Source organism: Lissotriton vulgaris, chromosome 4_1 (genome assembly GCF_964263255.1).
Source record: "Lissotriton vulgaris chromosome 4_1, aLisVul1.2, whole genome shotgun sequence".
NCBI classification, from domain to species: domain Eukaryota; kingdom Metazoa; phylum Chordata; class Amphibia; order Caudata; family Salamandridae; genus Lissotriton; species Lissotriton vulgaris.
The window spans coordinates 168284973-168304701 of record NC_141691.1 but is presented as its reverse complement, the minus strand read 5'-3'; the positions used below and the strand labels follow the sequence as shown (position 1 = coordinate 168304701).

The window sequence follows — 19729 nt, the reverse complement described above, 5'->3', positions numbered from 1 at the left end:
GTTTAACCCCTTCCATGCTCATGACGAGCTCAGCTCGTCATGAGGCACGGTTGAGCTGTGCTTATGACGAGCTGAGCTCGTCATGAATAAAGGGGCTTTCAAAAAAGTCAGCACCGGAGGGGAAAACCCTTAGCAGCCAAGGTGTTAAAAGGGAACATATGTATTGCATAGAAAAAAGGCCACAGGTGAGATGCAAACAAATATAATACACTCTCGAAATACTGTTATAAATCTATGGTCTACATCTCTTGTGTGTTATTAAATATAAGTCTAGAAAGGGGGCTGGACAGGCAAATTGGCAGATTATATGGTTTACGCTAGGCACTCCAGGTGCACTGCTGGCATATTGTAACCATAAATGAGTTGACACTATCACTGGATTCGGTTAGCCAGGATGGACAGAAACATTCGGTAAATTATAACAGCAAAATTTACAATAATTAGCGTATGGGAGCGACGCAAGTCTCTATGATTCGCTGCATTACGCCGCTAGCCCATGAAGTCGTGTCAGGCCGGGCTGACACTCACGACGGGGGTGGGGGGGGGGGGGGGGGGGGGCTAAAGCCCAGTGCGCCCAATGGATGTTGCGCGCCTGACCGTCCATCACGACGAGACATAAGTTGGGCCGTGAGCCAAAGGGTGTGCATCACGGTGGACTCGGGTGAACTCTGCATTTGACATCTCGCTCGGTCACGCCATCACCTACTCCAGGTCTGTTTCGACAACAAGCAGAGCACGCACTTCAAGAGAACAATGGTGCGGACTGTCCAATGACGTCACGCCCCTGGAATACTTCACCACTTCATTTTCCCACGACCAGCACCAGGATTTGACATGTTGAGAATTCCCAAACCATATCCAGAGATACACTCGAATATCTGTACATGCTTTTCGCAGGAAAGAAAGTGTCTACATTGTAAATGAACTAAATATACATAGCTTCATGTTGTTAAATAACTAAAAAAACTAAGATGAGTTTGTTGTAGGAAAAATGGCCAAATTAAATGCCGCAAAATTGCAGCTAAATTTTCATATTTGTGCCGCTAAATTTCCATTTTTGTGCCGCTAAATTTGCTAATCCATGCCGCTATATCCTGGGGGGGTGGGGGGGGGGGGCTGATTACATAACCTTACATGTCCTCTCCAAGGTAGGAACCGCAAAACACAAAAGTACGTATACTTCATACTCTTGATAACTTTTTATTACCTTCCAGGTGCACTGAGTTCAGTGAGCAATGTGAGCTTGCAAGCAAAGAATGGACTATAGCTCAGAAAATGGTTACAAATTACATATTCAATCTCTGAAGCGACCAAAAGGCATTCATTACTGTGGAGTACTGGTATCATAAAAATGGGTACCCGTCGAATACTGCTGAGAGAATTTGAACAGATGGTCAGGCTAGCAGTCGCCGAAGCTGCACTAAAGGTAATCAACACTGCAACAAATTTTCAAGGCCCCTGTTAAACATGGTCTGCGAAATGGTCAACTGAAGAGGATGTTTATCGAAATACAGACAGAAAAAACTGCTGAACCCAGCAAGGAAAAAGGAACTGCAATTACTTAATCAAAATGTATTTTAGTCTGTCATATTTAAAATTACGAGTGACGCTGCAGATTATTACGCTGGACAAGACGATATGCAATGAAACCAACTAGTTGGCTTTGCTTGGCAAGTTAAACTACAAGTACCGTTTGGTAACGTGAAAAGATAGGAAAACTATGATAACTAGTTTGAAAAAATTTGATTTCCTCTTTATTTAGATCAAATTTAAAAAAAACATGAAACTTAGCAAAGTGTTTTAACACCCTGGTAGCACTAGCAGTTCCTATTAACACCTTTAGTCCAGACAGAATACCTCTTCCAATGATATGTAAACTTCCCAAAACAACCAAACCCAAGATGTTCAGAAATAACAATGGATTTTGCCACACACCGAAAGGGGCAGAGAACAGTTATCCATCAAATGCTCTACGAATAAGTCAGTTTTTCCAATGTAAAGAAAAATATTCAAGCATTTGCAATGCAATAGGTCTCGCATTAGGAACGTTTGAGCTATTGGTACTGTAAATGACAAATGTTTTATTTATGTGTTGGTCTTGAAAATAGCAAAATTAATAGCTTTGTCATTTACAATGCCAATAGTTTTAACTTTCACAAATGTGATATCTATAGCATTTGTAATGCAATATGTGTTGTATTTACGTGACTTAGATGTATTGATATTACAAACAACAATGGCTTTAACCTCTTCGATGCTTATGACGGAACGGTTCCGTCATCAGCATCGGTTGGGCTGTGCTGATGACGGAACTGTTCCGTCGTGACCACACCCGTTTTTCGAATCTTCAGCAATCTTCAAATTCGCGCCGCGCTGAAGAGGTTACATTTATTTTAAAAATTAATACGTAAGTAAAAGTTATTGTAATTTATAATGGCAATAGCTTAAACTTTATGTTCAGTGTATTTTATTGTGTCGAAAATCCAAGAACAGAAGTGAAATATTAACATCTTTTTGTGACATTTGTAATACAGCTTGAATCATTGAGAGAAAATTTGAACCAGTTGTTGTTGAATGGTTGCACAGATTGATGCTGTTGCGCTGAGTGATGCTGTGGTAGCGCGCAGTGATGCTGTAGTAGCGCGCAGTGATGCTGTGGTAGCGCGCAGTGATGCTGTGGTAGCGCGCAGTGATGCTGTGGTAGCGCGCAGTGATGCCCCCGAGTGATGCTGTGGTGGTGCCGAATGATGCTGTGGTGATGCGATAGATAGGGCGAGAGACAGATAGAGTGAGGGCGATAGATAAATTTAAAAAAAAATGTGTCACTGTCTGCATTTTACCCCCAAGCCCGTAATCTTAAAAAATGTGGAAAGTGCTATTTAAATGCAGGACTCCATCGTACTCCATATTTTGCCCCTTTCAGCTGTATAAAAGTCCACTTGTGACATCACTTCCTACCATGAAATAGCACCACAGCGATGTCACAGAACAGCCTATTAAATGAAAAGAGAAGTAAGGCATGCCATCAGGATACTAAATCATATATATTTATCAATAATGCCGCAACTAATGGTAAAAATAAAACTCAAATATAAAAGACATCTTAGAAATACACACATTAGGAAACTGGAAAAAAGATACTCTAGACAGCCTGGCATAGTTGCTCCGGAAGGGCAAAAGTAGCAGCAGATCGCTCCTGGTCACCAGCCAATATTATCTTTATTAGGATACCCAGCCAATATTATCTTTATTAGGATACCCCTGCATTCTCAATATGGTGAACCTAACACTCATTTTGGGGGAGTTTCACTTTAAGAGACTGTAACATTCATATGGTGTATGTATGATTAACTAAAACTACAGCAAGGCTCGTGCTTCAACGTGATATCCAGTATAAGTAATCCGTGGTTTAAATAGGGCCACTTAAGTCGGGCTTAGAGTCGGATGGAAGGAATGAGTGCCGCAGACTGCTAAGCTGGCGCGTGGCCATGTCATGCAGTTCTCATTATCTGCTGGTCTATTTTCAGCCTCTGTTTAAAAACGTGCACCCAATTGCCGGTGGGAAGCACAGATAGGGTCCGATAAGCAAAGCAGGTGGATGCGTTAAGATTGGCTGTGTCTTGCATCGTCGAGAAGGAGCTGGCCCGTCCGTGAAAATCCACTGGGTGAAACCTAAGCGTATCCTGATGATTTCATCTAAGGCCGGCTGGGAAAATGTATGGCAATGTGTGGACAGGAAGAGCAATGGGCTGCGAAGGTTCATGGAGCATAGCAGCTGGGGAGTGGTACAGGCATGGAGACGTGCGGACAGAGACATGTAGGCAGAAACAGGGAAAAGGAACTGTGCAGCCAGGGAACGGTTTGGGCTCAGAGAGCTGTTCGCTGGGAGAAGGGCGGACAGATATCTGCAGGTTGGGAACAGTCTGGGAGACCTACTGGCAGGAAGATGTGGAGCAGGCTTTGCCGTGAAATGGATCCAAAAAAAAAACCCAAGCCTGTTACATATTGCTGAAACACACAAATCTTGGTAAAAATGAAAGAAGTTAATCACGCCTCACATATCTGCTCCTGCCTTTCATGTACGTTTTCCCCAGCCTCATCCGGCCACCCCCGAATCTGTGCGAAAGTGAAAGCGTGGCATAGTACGAGAAGAGACGGCGCGTTCACAGCCCATGTCTCCTAAAGCGCACGGTCACAGCCCTGCTGACGAGCTTCCCAAACACATTGCAGACAATGGCTGTGACCACGTGCCTTAGGAGACACGTGCAGTGAAAGTGTGGGAGAGCGTGATAAGAGACGCAGGCGTTCACAGCGCCTGTCTCCTAAAGCGTGCGTGTTCACTGCGCGTGTCTCCTAAAGCACGCAGTCACAGCCATTGACTGCAATGGGTTTATTAAGCTCGTGCACCTCTCCTGTCCCACTTCCCTACCCACACGGCGACAATAAGTCTCGCTGGCGACAGCGCTTCGCCCTGCAACGACAGCGAGACCTAAAAACACGCACAAGCAATGCAAATAGGTCTGCTTCTAAAGGAATGCTGCATGAAGTACTGCAAGTATATAGTATACGAATAAAGAAAATGTATTTGTGTGGAAGCAAAGAACTGTAGAATAATATTGGCGTAGGTTTAAAAGGTATAGTGACAGTTGCACTGTAAAGCCAGACGTAAAAATCAATGCAGTTTAATGACTGCCCTCTCCCATCTCTGCTGCTGCCAGAGAAAAATACCATAAATTATCTAGTTATCTAAGACACCTTAACCTCTTCTAGGGGCCGTTAGATGTCACAGTGAGCGTGTGCGGACAGGCGGTGGCCGTCCGATCTGCTCACATGTGGAATTTGCCCACACCACGGGGGGATGTGCGCCACGGCAAAGCAGGAAATAGCATTACAATGTGTGTGTATCCCTGAAAGCACAAGCAGCTGGATAAATAAAATTATCACAGCTGGGTAGAGGGCATGCTCTTTTTTTGTAGAAACATACAACTTCTGGCCATTCAAAACGTACTCCCGCCGGCCAACCTGTGGGTGGAGCCAAAGCTCTTCTCTCTTACTGATTCTCGCATAATTGCCTGGCAACAGCTGAGCCGTAAGGCCAGACCATATACATTCAGCTACAACAGTAAACTCGGGAGCGAAGACATTCCAAAGGGCCTGTTTAATCCTTATGAAATGTCACACTACTCCTGCTAGTTCTACCAACAAGTGGGTGGACATTTGGTATCTCTGGTGTATGCGAGTAGGGTAAGTTATGAGCAGAGTTTAATGATAAATTAATTAATAGCTATTGTCGTCAAGACCATCTGGCAAACAGGAAACATGCATGTACCTAGTGGTCATGGGACAAATGTAAGATGTGGCATCTTCCCCCTAAACAACATTGACTCCGGGCAAAATGATCCACCACTCTTACTCTACATTTAAAATGTCTTGAATTAAACATTAGAAGATCAACTGATTGCTACACTCCCAACAGGTCTGCGTGAAATATTATGTTGGAATGACCAACGGTTATAAATGGGACTGTCTGCAGTAAAAGGGACACAAGGCTATCCAATGACACTATTGTCCGAGGCACCAAGTAACATCTGACACTATTAGTCAGGACTTCTCTCATTAAATTTTGAATTTCTAAATCATACTCTCACAGTTCCAAGAAGTAAAGTTCTTTTTCACTTATCGTACATTCATATATGTGTCTAGTTTAGTTAAAATCAATTGGGGTCCAAACCAAAAAAAAAAAAAAGAATTGTGATGCCCTTAGTTGGAGGTAGGAGTGGGGGGGGTGTAGGGGGGTGGGGGAGTGAAGCCTGAGATGGGCAAGAGTGAGACTTAATAATGAATTATGGAGCAATCTGATCAGTGGGGACTTCAGCGTGGCAGGGACCTTCAAAGCTACAGTTAAGGCAGCTGTTGCAGGAAGCAGATGCAAAAATAACAATTGAAGGACAGAATGCAGAACAATGTCATACATTCACCCCAGTACAGAGATCTTGTCCTAAATCCATATTTTTTTTGCCTACCATGCCATTCCAGTTTGGACCCAGCTATATGCAAATCAGTCTTGCCCCTGCGCCCAATGGGAACAGTCCAGCCGAACTGCCAGGCCAGGTCCTCCCTAGACTGGAAACAAGCATCCAAGGACCAGTTTTGGGCTTTCAGCCCTCATCAGCCAGGATAGCTTAACTCCAGTGGCATGGAGAGCACGGGACTAATGTCTGAGCATACCCATCCCACTGGGGGTGACAAATACAAAAAGAACAATGGATGGACAGAATGCAGAACAAGGTCATACATTCACCTCAGTATAGAGATCCATCATTTTTTTGCTGACCATGCCATTCCAGTTTGGACCCAGCCATAACCCCAGACCAGTTGACTGGGTGCGAGTGCTTGATTTGCTCAAACACTCCGTCCATCATCCCCTTTGGTATCATCGTAGGAAGCAGAGCAGAGGTGGTCTCTTTAAGTGCACTGTTTCATCAATAAATGACTAAACATGCTCCTGAACTAGAGTGTGTCTTGGATTCATCTATTTACGTCCTTCTAGATGCTATATTTTCCCACAGGGCATAAAGTTTTCAGACATTATCAACATATTTGTTTATGATAACCGTAAGTCCTCCGTCTTCCCCCTGAGCAGGGGGACTAGGCAGGGATGCCCGATGTCCCCGCTCCTGTTCGCGCTGGGGCCTTTAGCGGCTTGGGTCCAACAAGATTGTTCCATATGAGGGATGCGATGGACGCCCGACTAGGAGGATAAGATCTCGCTTTATGCGGACGATATCCTGCTTTACATCACCAACCCCAGATCCTCATTGATCTGCTTTCTTAATGTATTGGCTAGTTTTGGGAGGTACTCAGGCTTCGCCATCAATTGGTCTAAGTCAGTACTCTTCATCCTGAAGGGAGACACACCGGTCGTCCCCAGGGCTTGCCCTCTGCAGTTTGCCCGGGGGGGTTTCCGGTATCTCGGAATCAATATTTCCCTGGATCCATTAACCCGCTTCACCAGTAACCTGGGACTCCTCAGAGGGCAGTGACAGGCAGACGGACTAGAACTAGATGATGAAGACTGGCAGAAAGCTAAATCATGCCCACGAGCTGCGGCAATCCCCATGAGGCTCAGAATAGTGCAGCTGAAGATCTTGCATAGGTCATATGTCACTGGTTCATATGGGCTGCTCAGAGAGGGGGAAATGCAAGAGACGATGTGGAGAGCTGGGGACGTTCATGCATGGCACTGTGTTAAAAGTCCAGGAGTTCTGGGTGAAGGTCCACAGCACATTGCACACAATCCTGAAAATGGAACTGGGTCTGGAGGCACGTGGGTGTATTTTAAATATCTGGGAGCCAACGGATCTCAATGCCTATCAAAAGCAATGGGTAACACTGGCGCTTATGATCGCGAAACGTAATGTGGCCCAATTGTGGGGTGCCAGAAGTGGAGGGAGGATTTGGACTGGACTATGTTTAGGGACAGATCAGAGTACTTGGCAAGGGGTTGCCCCAAGAAGTGGAATAAAATCTGGGAGGCCTGGAATGCTTACAGGGGAGATATCTGCATCCCCCTTACCCCACCCCCACCCCAGTCCAAGTGCAGCAGAGGAACGAGTATAATTAATTAATTGTGGGTTTGTAATGCGCTAGAATCGGTTCCTGAAGGAGTATCTCTGCGCAGTAGACCGCTGGGGAACCCGTCCTGGCTTTCCCTGTGAGATGGTCCCTACTGGGTATCTCCAAGGTGAAACCAGGCATCCCCGGCGTATGTGGGGGGCCGTTGTGGAGATGAGGCAAGCTAATGCCCAGAGTTGCCGGGTGTGATCCCTGGTTAGAGTAGGCACCGAGGTGAGAATTATCGAGTCCGCTGACCCTGGTCCACGACCCTGCCGCGCCGGGAATTGAACCCTGGTCCCGGGCCGTCCTCTGCCGCCTCTAACCAGTGAGCCACACCACTCCACAGTATCCCCTTGATCCGACACTTGAGCTTAATTGTAATCTGCTGGGGGGATATGGAAAGGTCATTGACTGAATGATAATCATTTGTGTTATGTCACCTGGTGTGTTTTGTTTCTTTGATGCTTTTGTTTAATAAAAAAAAAAATTTTAATAATTTAAAAAAACATGTTTATGGAGGACTGGTGGGAGTGTCTCCAAATCAACATACAGGTCAAAGAAATGACCACCAGACTAGAAGCAAGGGCCCTGCCCTCAAACCCACTGAAGTATTTCAGCTGAGAACTATTAAACAAGATTCCGGTGGCAGGGTGGGCAGAAGGTTGCTCATCTGTGCAAGCGGCAGTGAGCTACCGTATTCAATTTATGGGCCATCTGCATGGTAGTTTTTCATCTTCACAGAAAAAATTTGGACAAAGTTAAGACATGTTTACTGTGAGGGTAGATTCTTGCCATGAAGCGTGGGTAAAGGGTATGCATGTCTGCAGTGCACGCTAACGCTTATTTCCCCATTGTGGGAATAGGAAACACTGGTCCAGTGTCCACAGGCAAAGATATATAAAGGAACAAGTCCCAATACGGAGCATCTTGGATGTGCTAACTTAAATCTTACTGTTTGGCAATGGGATTAGTCCCTGATTGAATGTGGCACAAGTATGCTCGTGCGTAAGCAAGAACCACGCCAAACACTGGATACTGTAAGTGTAAAAGGAAGCGTAAATCGTATACCGAGCCCGGGTACGCAGTCGTCGGTCTCATATAGAGAGAAAAGCTACGGTAGGCCTCAAAACGTTTTTTGCCTGCTGTATGAGACGTGCTCAAATTAATGAAGATGGTTTCAATGCTGGTAGGAGTTGTGGAGTTTGTTCTGTAAGCGAGCTTTAAGATCCAATAGAGGTCACACCTGAACACTTAAGAGGAAGTGGAGGGCAGCGTCTTCCCAATACTTTAAGACATAGGAAAAATTGAGAAGTTTGAAATACAAAAAAAGCACTCAGTTTAAAACGTCAAGAGGTAATATTACAATGTATGAAAATAGTAGGCTTTAAAGTGGTAGGGGTAAGCATATGGACCTGGCCTGCAAGTGTTTGGCGTGATGTGCGCTTCAAGAAGTTCAAGTACTTTATTCTGAGGGTAGCACAGTTCAATGATGGAAGTGCTGCTGTACACGGTTTTAGGAGTGGCAAGTGTTCAAGAACAGACTATGCGATGTGTGCAAGAGGCAGGTTGTTGTATAAGCTGCCCATCACGCCTGTGTATTCAAATGTTGTTCATAAAAACGACATTAGAGTTGTGCTGAAGAAGAGTATCAAATACGTCTGAGTGCAAAACATGTTGCTTAGAAGTACAACAGGGAAAGCATTTTTTTATTTTACTGAATAGAGATGGTTTCTCAGCACGTGATTATACTGATGTGGGTGGAGCACGACATGCCTGTGTTCCAGGTACCTGCTTTCAACTTCAAGCAGTTTGGGCTCTCACTAGTCCAGTATGTGCATTTAGGGCATGCTGTGTAGTTGTATAGGAAGAGAATTGCAATGCTCTGGCTGAGTAGGTGTTACTTTTGGTGTGGCTTCAGAAGAGGATGTTTGTATTTTACGCTTATTATGTCAGTGCTGCTTGTGCAAGTCTGTCTCCCTACTATGATGATATACTAACTCAGTAAAACAGAATACCAAAATGTTCATTTTTGATTGGCTGCGAACACCTCTGGAAATCCAGTATTTGACACAAGCCTCGTTACAGACACTAACCACGTATCACACAAAGAAATGCCTACAACTAGATCAGAAGATCAGAGTTCTAATTATGAACTGGAGTGCCGGCACTACTCACAGAATAAACCAGCACAGGGAGATGTAGAGCTTTGTGTAAAATCTTTGTACTTCGCAGTTGAGAAGTACTCGCTGCATTTTAGATAAACTCTTACTCTTGATAAGCAAATATGGAAAAAAACTGTGCGGGGAATTCACAACAATTTAGAGAATCGAGTCAAGAAACTACTGCTAGCAAACTTTCGGTGTATTCCAATTTTGCATGAGGGCATCAGTATAGGCGTATAGCTGCTTATATAAAATCTGCTAAGAGTTAACCCCGACCCCCCTCCCCCAACCCCACCATGGAAAAACGTGGATACCTGCAGCCTTTGTCACGAGTAATTTCCATCCCCCTTTCAGGGAGCAAACTGACTGGCGAGAAGATGGTGAATACTATTGAACATGCTATGGATGTGCATAGACCCACGGGACGTTCCAACCCTGCTTCCAGCCTCTATATGTAAACTGCCTGAAAGGTGTCAAAATAACTGAATTGCTATCTATTCATAACATGTAAAAAAAAAGTAACCTCACGCATACTCAGAAAGGCTATCAGGGCTCATAGATGAGAACACTGCCATATGTCTCAACTACATAACAAAAGGGATAAGTGGACTTTTTTTTGCTTTCAGAAAAGCTGATTTCTGAACATTCTGTCTCTTGCACAAGCATGTATTTCATAAAATCACACACCCCTGGTGTTAACTGTTCATGAGTAAAGCTACTCTGAGGACAACCACCTATATGTCACACGATGGTTTCTGAAGGCTGTTGAACTAGCTTTATAGCCACTAGACTGAAGCAAATATAAAGTCCATTGTGAAATCTGGACTATGCAACCTTACGCAACTAGCAACCGCTGTTTCCTTCTACCCCACAGAATTTATGAGCCCACAACATGAAATTTCAGCTTTTATGGAAGGGTCGGAGGTAGACTGCACCTGGAAGAATGAGACAAACATCTGGTGAAAAGAGGTGGTACATGCAACACGAGAGTTAAGCCGGCCACCAAGGGAGACGTTAGCATAACTTGTGTTAATTTCAATTTGATTCCAAAGCCAAGAATGAAAACTCTGAAACAACGGAGACCTTGAAGACTTGATGTCAGGGGGGTGGAAATACAAACATGATTGGCTCGCTTTCAAGCGAACTGGCAAAGTCAAAAGGCCCGATATAGAAGAAAATAACGGTACCCACACAAATTACCGGATAAAAAACGCAATAGAATTTAAGCTTAGAATGGGGGCAAACTAGAACCAGACATTCCAAAACGTACCAAATTCAAGTAAGGCACTTACAAAACATGATCTCAAAGAAAGCCATGCGTACAAACTGATAAAACAGGGTGGCTTAGTGGACTAATACCTCCACTATAGGTAATAGGTTCAAATGCCTGCGGGTCCACTTAGCGTTTCATCCTTCTAAGGTCGACAAAATGAGTACCACCGAGTTGGGTAAAAATAAACATCTGTTATTCAGCGCCTAGATACCCTTTGGTGATATGTGCTTTACAAATAAGGTTATGTTATAAAACGAAAAAAAAAGCTTAACAATAACATTTCGTGGGGATTCTGAATGATACAACTAGGACTGTATTCCTTTCTCGAAAGCACAAAATGTAGTTTCTTTACCAAAAAAGCACCATAGCTGGCAATTCTCTACTTTTGAAGCGGAAAGAGTAACGTAGCTTGCGTCAATGGTAACTTTAAGTACAACAGCTTTGTACACGCTGTCCGGACTGAAGGGGGTGGGGTGGTCGGGCAGACGACGCTTGAATGTACGTTCATAATACAACAGTTCTACTCAGACTAGGTAGCTAACCACACGGAACTCCTACATTATTCGTTACTTGAACCAATGTCATTTGAAAAACCACCTTTAATGGTAACACAAAGATTTTGCAACTCAGTACATGACGAATTCCAGATAATTGACTGCTGAACTTCTGAGCATGCCTCACTGTTTCTGAAGTATGTGCCAGGATTCAGATGGTTGTTACATGTAATGCAGAAAATAGAGAGAACTGTTTCGGAAAGGGTGTAATGGAATGTCCCAAATGAATGTGTTAAATCAGGGTCCCTAACACACACAAAAAAACCTGCATAGCGGAATGAAAGCAAACATTTATGAACCCCCTAGGCCAAAAGTGGATTGTCAATTCATAATGGAAATGCAATGCAACCTTAATCTTGAAGCCTGTGTAAATCAGTCCACCATTTCAAGGCTTTCCCTTTTGCGATAGTTGAAAAAGACCCCCCAGCACTCCGACAAATACCACAACTGGGATTCATTAACATACCCGTCCAAAAGAATGTGTGGTCGGGCATTCTGAACATTTCTTAATGCTGAAAGAAACTAGTTAAAGTCCCTCGCCGAGGTCTCACTATGGATGCTAGCTTTGGCTTAATGCAGTTTACACCAGGCGTTGTTCATGGCACTACTTTTGCCAGGTTAAAGAATTCCTGTTATCCAATTACCAGCTTTTGAATCGTGTAGAGTTTGATCTGGTCTACCTTTTCTGCTTAACCATGAAAAAGGAAGTCATATTATACAACTGGGCCCCTTACGAGTCATACCATTTACCGACAGAAGAACGCAGCATAATCTTAGGTTGGTCTTTAATTCCTTACCTAGAAACAAGTGCAAGAAGGTTATAAAAAATTTGATATTTCCATTCCCACCATTTTGGCACAAAATTGTGGGAAGAAATAAGCAAATACTAATTACAAAAGATCAAAACCTGTATTCACCGAAGAGTGGTGTTAGTCTGATCATGAATATGGACACTGCGATTCATGCACCCGAACCTAAGGAGTGCACACAAAAAACACCTGCAAGGCTGTAGCACCTGAAGAAGCAATGCCGCTTTCAACTATTTACACGATCTGAAAACATATATTCGCCGATTACAGACGGTCTATGGTAACGCCCATGTTAAATCTCAGACGTAAAACATGCTGTAATTTAAGGGGAGGGTGGGTTGCCTAGTAAATGGCAGTACACACAGATTTAGCTGCGGTATGCACCTAAACAAAAAAGGTTTTGCTGCATTTCACATGCTATATTGGCCACTCGGTGTTATGCACTGCACCGGAGAGCTGAAGCAATAAGCAAGACACTGCTACAAAAAACTGAGGAGCTTATGGGAAAAGGGTGATTTTCTCAAGATCTTAAGTCGTTTGACTTCAATTTTAACTTCTCGTAACTCAGCCCCAAGTTCCACTTGGACAGGAGATCCCAATGTCTGTGAAAAGGGGGTTTGCACCGGGATCGGATTTGAAAGCACTGTAGGGAATACTGCACATTCACACTTCTCCCCTTACCAGTAACCCACATGCCAACACTTACCAAGGGAAAAATGCTCTAAATTCTAATAAATCAGGAAAAGTGTACGAAAAAAACAAATTGTGCACGTAACTGCTCACTTCTCAGAGAACATCTTGCAATAAGTTATTTACCGCACCCATACAGAAACATGCGATGTCGCTATACACCGGGTACGGTAAATACCTCGGTGCCATTCCATGTCCACGAGTAATCAGGGCCTACATGTGTAAGCCACTACAGACTGGCAAGACCAACATTAAGAGGCCATATTTGACAAACTTTCATAAGAGCGTAAATGTATACAAACCTTTTCTAGTAGAAGTGCACTTCAACCCATCCGCTCTAGAGAAGTCTATGCTTACGTAGGCTCCATTATCTAAGTCCCTAGTACCATTTTGCAGATGGCAATTTGGAGAAGCTGTGGCAGACACTCTATCAAGAGAATTATCATGTACATTCAAAGCAATATAGTTTAACCCATTTTGAAATCCAGCAGAAGAATTCCTAAACATGTTGCTCTCGTGTAGATCGCAAACGCCCTCATCCGGTTTCAACCAAACATTATCAAACGAAGCAGAACTGTGCCGTTTGCTACTTTCAGTGAAAAGTGACGTGGAAGTGGCAACTGTAGCTGCAGAAGAAAATGTTTCAGAACTATGTCGCCTCCTACCCTGTGGGTCCACTCGAATCACTTTGGGTCCAATGGCAGCCTCGGAACACGGCTCAGGAACAGAAAAGTCACCACTACCTCGGAATCTGTCAACAATGCACAGCCTGTTCACAATGGAAGAAGGACTATGAATTTTAGAGCCATTACTGGATTCTGCTGTGAAAGGTATTGGCGGTGTCATGGCCATGTTGAAAGTCATCTCTGCGTAATCATCTCCTCTACTTGTTGTAGAGCTAACACATGAGGTACCGCAGGGGAGACTAGCATAGTCTGCACTTGGCTGAGTTCGGCTGAGGCTAGAGCTTGGGTAAACCGAAATGTCTGTTAAGGAACTAGACAGCTCAGCTGCTTTGGGAGACTGCACATCCAAGTCAACACTCATATAATCTGAAAGTGGAGACTGTCTGTGTTCATAACTTGAACCAAGTGATGAGGGAGAACCCTCCGCAGATATCGAGTAGGGGGTATTACTTGCTTTTTCAGTGAAATCAATGTTTATGTACTCCCCGGGACTTGATGGTTCTGTTGCAAATACACCATCGCACATTTGTAGTATATTATTACTGCCTCTAGTTTCTAAAGGAAGTCGTGTTGGTCTTGTAGCCCTAGGGTGCTGCTCTGAAGTATCATTTAAAGGTTTAGAAACGGGCGTATGTGTACCGTTAACGAGTCTATTCTCGCTGTCAGCGCCCAGTTGCAATAATTTTCCTGGGGAAGACATGGGTACATACTCATTGACATCAGTATGCTTTGATAATGCCTTGAAACTTCGCGGCAGAGAAAAATACGAACTGAGGCCTTTGGAAACGGAGCTGGGGTGAGAGATTTCGGATTGTGCGGGCTGCTTTGGAGCTTCTGGGTTTCCGCAGGTCATGTCCATGTATTCGCCATTGACAGCATGACCCCCTTTAGAAAAAACTCCGGTGACAGGACTCTGGGCTGGTGAGGGGCTTGCTGCAGTAGGAATCATCACCATGTAGCCTCTGGAGTCCACCTGCGAAGAGGGCCATGATTTAAGAATCTGTTTAGGTGCCGACCCACCTTTAGGAGCCATTGGCAAGTAATCCCCATTGTTGGGGGTTGTAGGCGCTACACCTGGCATCATTGGCATGTACCCATCGTCCACACTTTTATTTGCACTTTGGTTGCATGAATAATTGGGTTTAGCAGTACTTAAAGGGTGGTCATTCTCTTTTAATTTTAAGTCCGAAGTAGGCCGGCCGTCCAATGGGACTTCCTCTAAAGCACAAACTGGTTGTGTTTTCTGCTGGGTTGATATACTCGCCGGTTTTGTCAATGAATGTGTCCTTTTCCTGAAACATTTTTCAGCCTCCATATAATCGTCCCGTGAGCTAGAGTCACTCTGCTGTTTACTCATTGACATGTAGTCATTTAAGCAATTCTCCTCTCTGATGGGTGGCGTGTTCCCAAGGGAATCCGGAGTATTACTCCGGACGCGAAAGTACCTGAAGTCCACTGGGCTGGAACCGTACTCATCTGAAGAGATGAACCCACCGTCACTTGGGGACCCACAAACTGAAGAGCTAGACGGTCGGGTGAGGGTCTCCGAGGCAGATCCATGCCCACTGCTAGAACAAACACTGATGGGGCTTGTAGTGGCTGGGAAGTGGGAGACGGGCAGCGAGGCGGAACGGGTGTGGTAGGACGAAGTGAATGGTGCCCTCACGTACCTGCCCGTGCCCTCCTGCCTACTGAGGTTCATCCTGGCTGTGTTCAAGTGGATCAGGCTCCCCGTAACCGACCTGAAGGGCCTGGTCATGGTGCCCTCGCCTTCGCTGGAGGTCCTGAAGCGGTAGGCGCTGCTGCCTTTGATGGTAGGCGGGGTGCCAGCCAGGCTCTCTGTCCGGGAGCGCCTCTGGAGCCCGGTCTGGCTGGGGGGCAAGTTGCCCAGTGTCCTCCGGCTACTGATAAATGAAATGGGATTGCTGCCCGAAGACTGGCTCTTGCTGCGGGGCCTGAAGTCGGCGAAGGCCTTGAGGGCTTTCATGGTCTCCAGGAAGGTCTCGTGCATGCTCTGCGCCACCACCGAGTCGTCCACCTGCATCCACATCTCGCCGGGCCCCACGGACGACGAGCGCCCCACCTCGATGAAGAAGAAGTTCTCCGAGTGGCCGCACCGCCGGATGTTCATGAGCAGCAGGTGCAGGCAGGGCACGTCCGAGTTGAGGCGCACCAGGTGCACCATCTTGCTGGAGAGGCAGAGGCGGTAGACGCCCGCCAGGTTCTTGGTCTGCCCCAGCCCCTTGGGCTTGACATGCACCTGCCACACCTCCTTGAAGACGGCGCCGGGCCTCAAGGCGCCGTCGGCCTCCTGCAGCAGCTCCTCGTCTGCCTCTCCGATGGACGCCCCCTTGCTCTCGCCCATCAACAGGCTCAGCGCCTGGTACCAGGCCTCCTGCTCCAGCTCGCTCTCGGCCGCCATGGCAAAGTACTCGTCCTTGGTGTAGAGGGCGACCAGGTGGCGGTGCTTGGCGTCGGCGCGGCGGCTGACGGTGAAGCACTGGTACAGCGGGATGGCCCTCTTGGGCGGCGGACAGCGCAGGCCGCCGCCCCCTCGGAACTTCTTCTCGCTGTCATAGTACTCGAGGCGCGCCGGGCCCCGGGCGCTGGCCGCGCGCAGCACGAAGAAGCGCTTGTGGCCGTGCTTGTGTTTGCGCAGGTAGCCGCACTTGCGCACGTCGTCCTCCGGCTCCTCCTGGACCTGGGAAAGCGAGGCGCTGGACGAGCGCTTCAGCGGGTGGTAGGGGCTCTCCTCCGGCGGCCAGCAGCACTCTCCGCCCGGAGTGGAGGGCGAGGAGCCCGTATCCAGCGGTTCCTGGTAGTTCAGCACGCTCGCCATGGCCGCTCGGGGTGTCTCTCCTCGCTTTCACCCACCCCGGGGCCTCGGAGCGCGCGCGTCTGGCAGGCAGAACCAGAAACACTCCGTACACACACTCACTCGCACCGAGGGGGGATCAACAGCAGCCGCGCGTCGAAAACATCACGTGACCCGCCGCCTCCCTGCGTCACGCAGACACCTCCGGGCCTCCAGACTGCAGGGAGGGCAGAGGGGCGGAGGGGGTGCTGGCGACACAGACGAAGGACGGACGCGACGCGCCTAGACACAATGGCTGTCTCCTGTCTGGGACCTTCCCGGCGCCATGCCAGGCAGAGGGATTTGTTTCGCATGCAGGGATTAGAAAAAACTGTGGGGACCTATTCAGAAAACCTGAAATATTGTTTCGTGCACTCCACAGGTAAGAAGTGCACCGTCAGCGTAGGCATTTATCTTATAAAATGTGTTTAAACATATTTGAATGTACGCGCCCTAAAAAGTACGGTCTCGAAATTGTTACTCTTTCTTTTACTAACTTTCTTTCACTGTTCAGCATAAATGTCATAACTAAAAATGCATCCACTTGAGTGTTGGCAGTCTTTGCTTGAATATGGCTTCCTGGCAGGCTCGAGGTTCACCGTCGCCATTTTTCACGTCCTCTTTCTTTATCTATACTAGGCGGAGAATGGGCGAGGCCTTACAACTAGAGGCCACAATTTACTGGCTACCCCGGGAACCAATAACAAAACAAAAATTGCCCCGCCCGTCGTGCCCGCCTTCTCAGCGAGACAAACAACCCCCCTAAACTTGAACGAACCCAGTCTCATTTTCAGAAAACTCAGTAGGACGAGCCCATGTCGTTTGCGGAAGAAGAAGGGGGGTGATTCGATTCAGAAATACGCTGTAAAACGTCTCCTGCAGTCTATTCATTTTATATGAGGATGCCCGAATCCCGCTGCATGATTGGCTGCTCGTGAAAAGAAGGGACACTCGTACTCAACGTATTTTTTTCCAGTTAAAAAAAAGAAACGGATTATTTTTTTACGCGTCCGTTATTGGTCTAGAGGCACGGCAGTTTTAGTGCTTCCCTCTCGCCCATTGGTTGTTTTTCGCTATGCTAATACCCACTCTTTCAGTTCGTGAGCGGGGGCGGGCGCAAGGGGAAGCCGTGTTTGTAGTGTTTGTCTTGAAGTAAACAACTGTCTGGGAGCTGCCAGCGTTACACGATCCCAGCGAGGCTCCGTCGCGGGCGGCAGCCAGAGACTCTATGCCAGTGCCTGCTTTTAGGAAAACATTAGCTGCTCCTATCAAGCGCCAAGTAACAAACGGTCGAGTCTGACTGACGAATTGGTTGTAAATACATCTTTAGTAGTAAGGAATCATACTATTGTTAGGGATCCCTTAACTGTCAAGATTTGCCGTTGTGAGAAGAGGCCGGACAAGTGTTTTTTTACGCAAACCGTGATTCACGGTTTTTTTGAGATGTGTGTCGCCGTCCTGTGTGCAACCTACGTTAACATATGTTCACATTCGAACCTGTTTTATTGTAGACACAGTTGTGTAAAGAGGTGTATTTATCCAGAAATGATGAAATGCAGAAGCAGGATAAAATCCAAAGGTAGTTTTATTCCAAGTAAATATCAGCATTAACACAGGAGTGCTACCGCCTTCCAGAAAGTCCAACAGCTTAATAAAACTGACAGCAGCTGTGGCTCTAACTGGAAGACGCCTCACGAGGGATGCACCTTCGAACATAAACATGTTCGAAGATACACTCCTCTGCGAGGAATCAGCTGGTGAGACAATAGAGCATGACAGCTGGTTGGATTATGGAGCGTGCAGCAGAATGTAAGTAAAATACAAAAGATAAAAGAAAGACTATACTTTACAAGTTGTTCGACATTGAATGCTTCCTCTGCTAGTGATAGCTGCTGCAGAGGTGAGTTCAGACCGCACCACCCTCAACTGAAAGCGCACAGATAAACAGCCAAAAAGCTGTACGTATACTACCTGGGTGTAGAGGAACTTGATGGTAATTGACCTGAAATCTACGGATGTACACCTTTAGTAGGTAATAACACCTAATTAATTTTTGGTAAGGGGAACTGAGCTACCAAAATTTGTTATTTAGATCTCTGGAACCTCTGGGATTTTCCCATTGGCCCGCCTTGCCACAAACAAATTCTCTACCTAGTCAGAAGACTTCTATTATACTGACTGGTTGCAATGTATCAAATTCCTGAGAAATGTCTTCCCTATTGTTATTGAGAATACTTCTTACTTTGTGGACATGGGAACAGCATTTGCCTTTAGGTTTATCCTATGTTGAAAACGTGTACATTCTTCTAGGGTGCCAGGAAAAAACTTGAAGGATTTCGCCTTTTTCAAATCATCGTAACTATCACCTTGAAGGACAAGGACTGGTTCTGGGATGTTAAGATCTAAGATCATCCCTAAATCGCCTTGAAAGCTCCACCACAAAGCAGACAGCCCTGTTTATGAAACAAACAATTTGCACTCTGCCTGCCAATAAAAATGTAAATAATAGTTTCACGGATCCAATAATATCAGTCTTTTTACCAGTGAAAGTTTTCTGGGTGAATATCTGGAGGTTCCAAGGGTTCTCCCAATTTTGCCTTGGATTTACCCAACCAAATCCCCCTGTGGATAATGGTGTATGGAGACCAGCAATACATGCAATATGGTTGCGAATCTGAGGGAAAAAATCAAATTCTAAGAAGCATAATGCTAAAAAGAAATTTAATTCAAATGCCAATATTAGCCAATGTGGGAGCGCAAGTCATTTTGCAAAATACAAACAGTGCCCTGCATGCAATCAGAGTGCTCGGGATGCAGATTATTAGGTCATTTTTAGGTCTCGGCTAGCGTATGCTGCGCATGCGCATCTCGCTGGCGAGATCGTATGTCTCAGAGTAGCAAGACTTGAACCAGCCCCTCCTCTCCATTGGCTGGCTGCCTAAACGGCGGCCAGCCATTGGAGAACAGGGTTCTGTGATGTCATTTTTGGTAGCTAAGCCCCGTCTGTTTCGGATTGAGGGGCGTGTTTTTTTCGTTTCTTTCTCTCCTCTAAAAATACGCCCCCCAGTCTGCAAAGGACGGGGC

The 19729-nt window shown here is 46.0% G+C and overlaps 1 protein-coding gene across 5 annotated transcripts in view; it reads right to left on the bottom strand.

Moving 5' to 3' along the window:
- IRS4 (insulin receptor substrate 4) overlaps nt 1-16777 on the bottom strand; it is a 54833-nt gene extending 38056 nt beyond the window's left edge. For 2 of the 5 annotated variants that reach the window (XM_086918459.1, XM_086918458.1), the window contains exon 1: nt 13408-16758. In XM_086918459.1, coding sequence (XP_086774585.1) covers nt 13408-16630 — 3223 coding nt within the window. In that variant the 5' untranslated portion in view covers nt 16631-16758. Of the gene's footprint in view, nt 1-13407 lie in introns of all 5 variants that reach the window. The other 3 variants (XM_086918462.1, XM_086918463.1, XM_086918464.1) reach the window with 3 other exon arrangements.
- Between the last annotated feature and the right edge of the window lie 2952 nt (nt 16778-19729).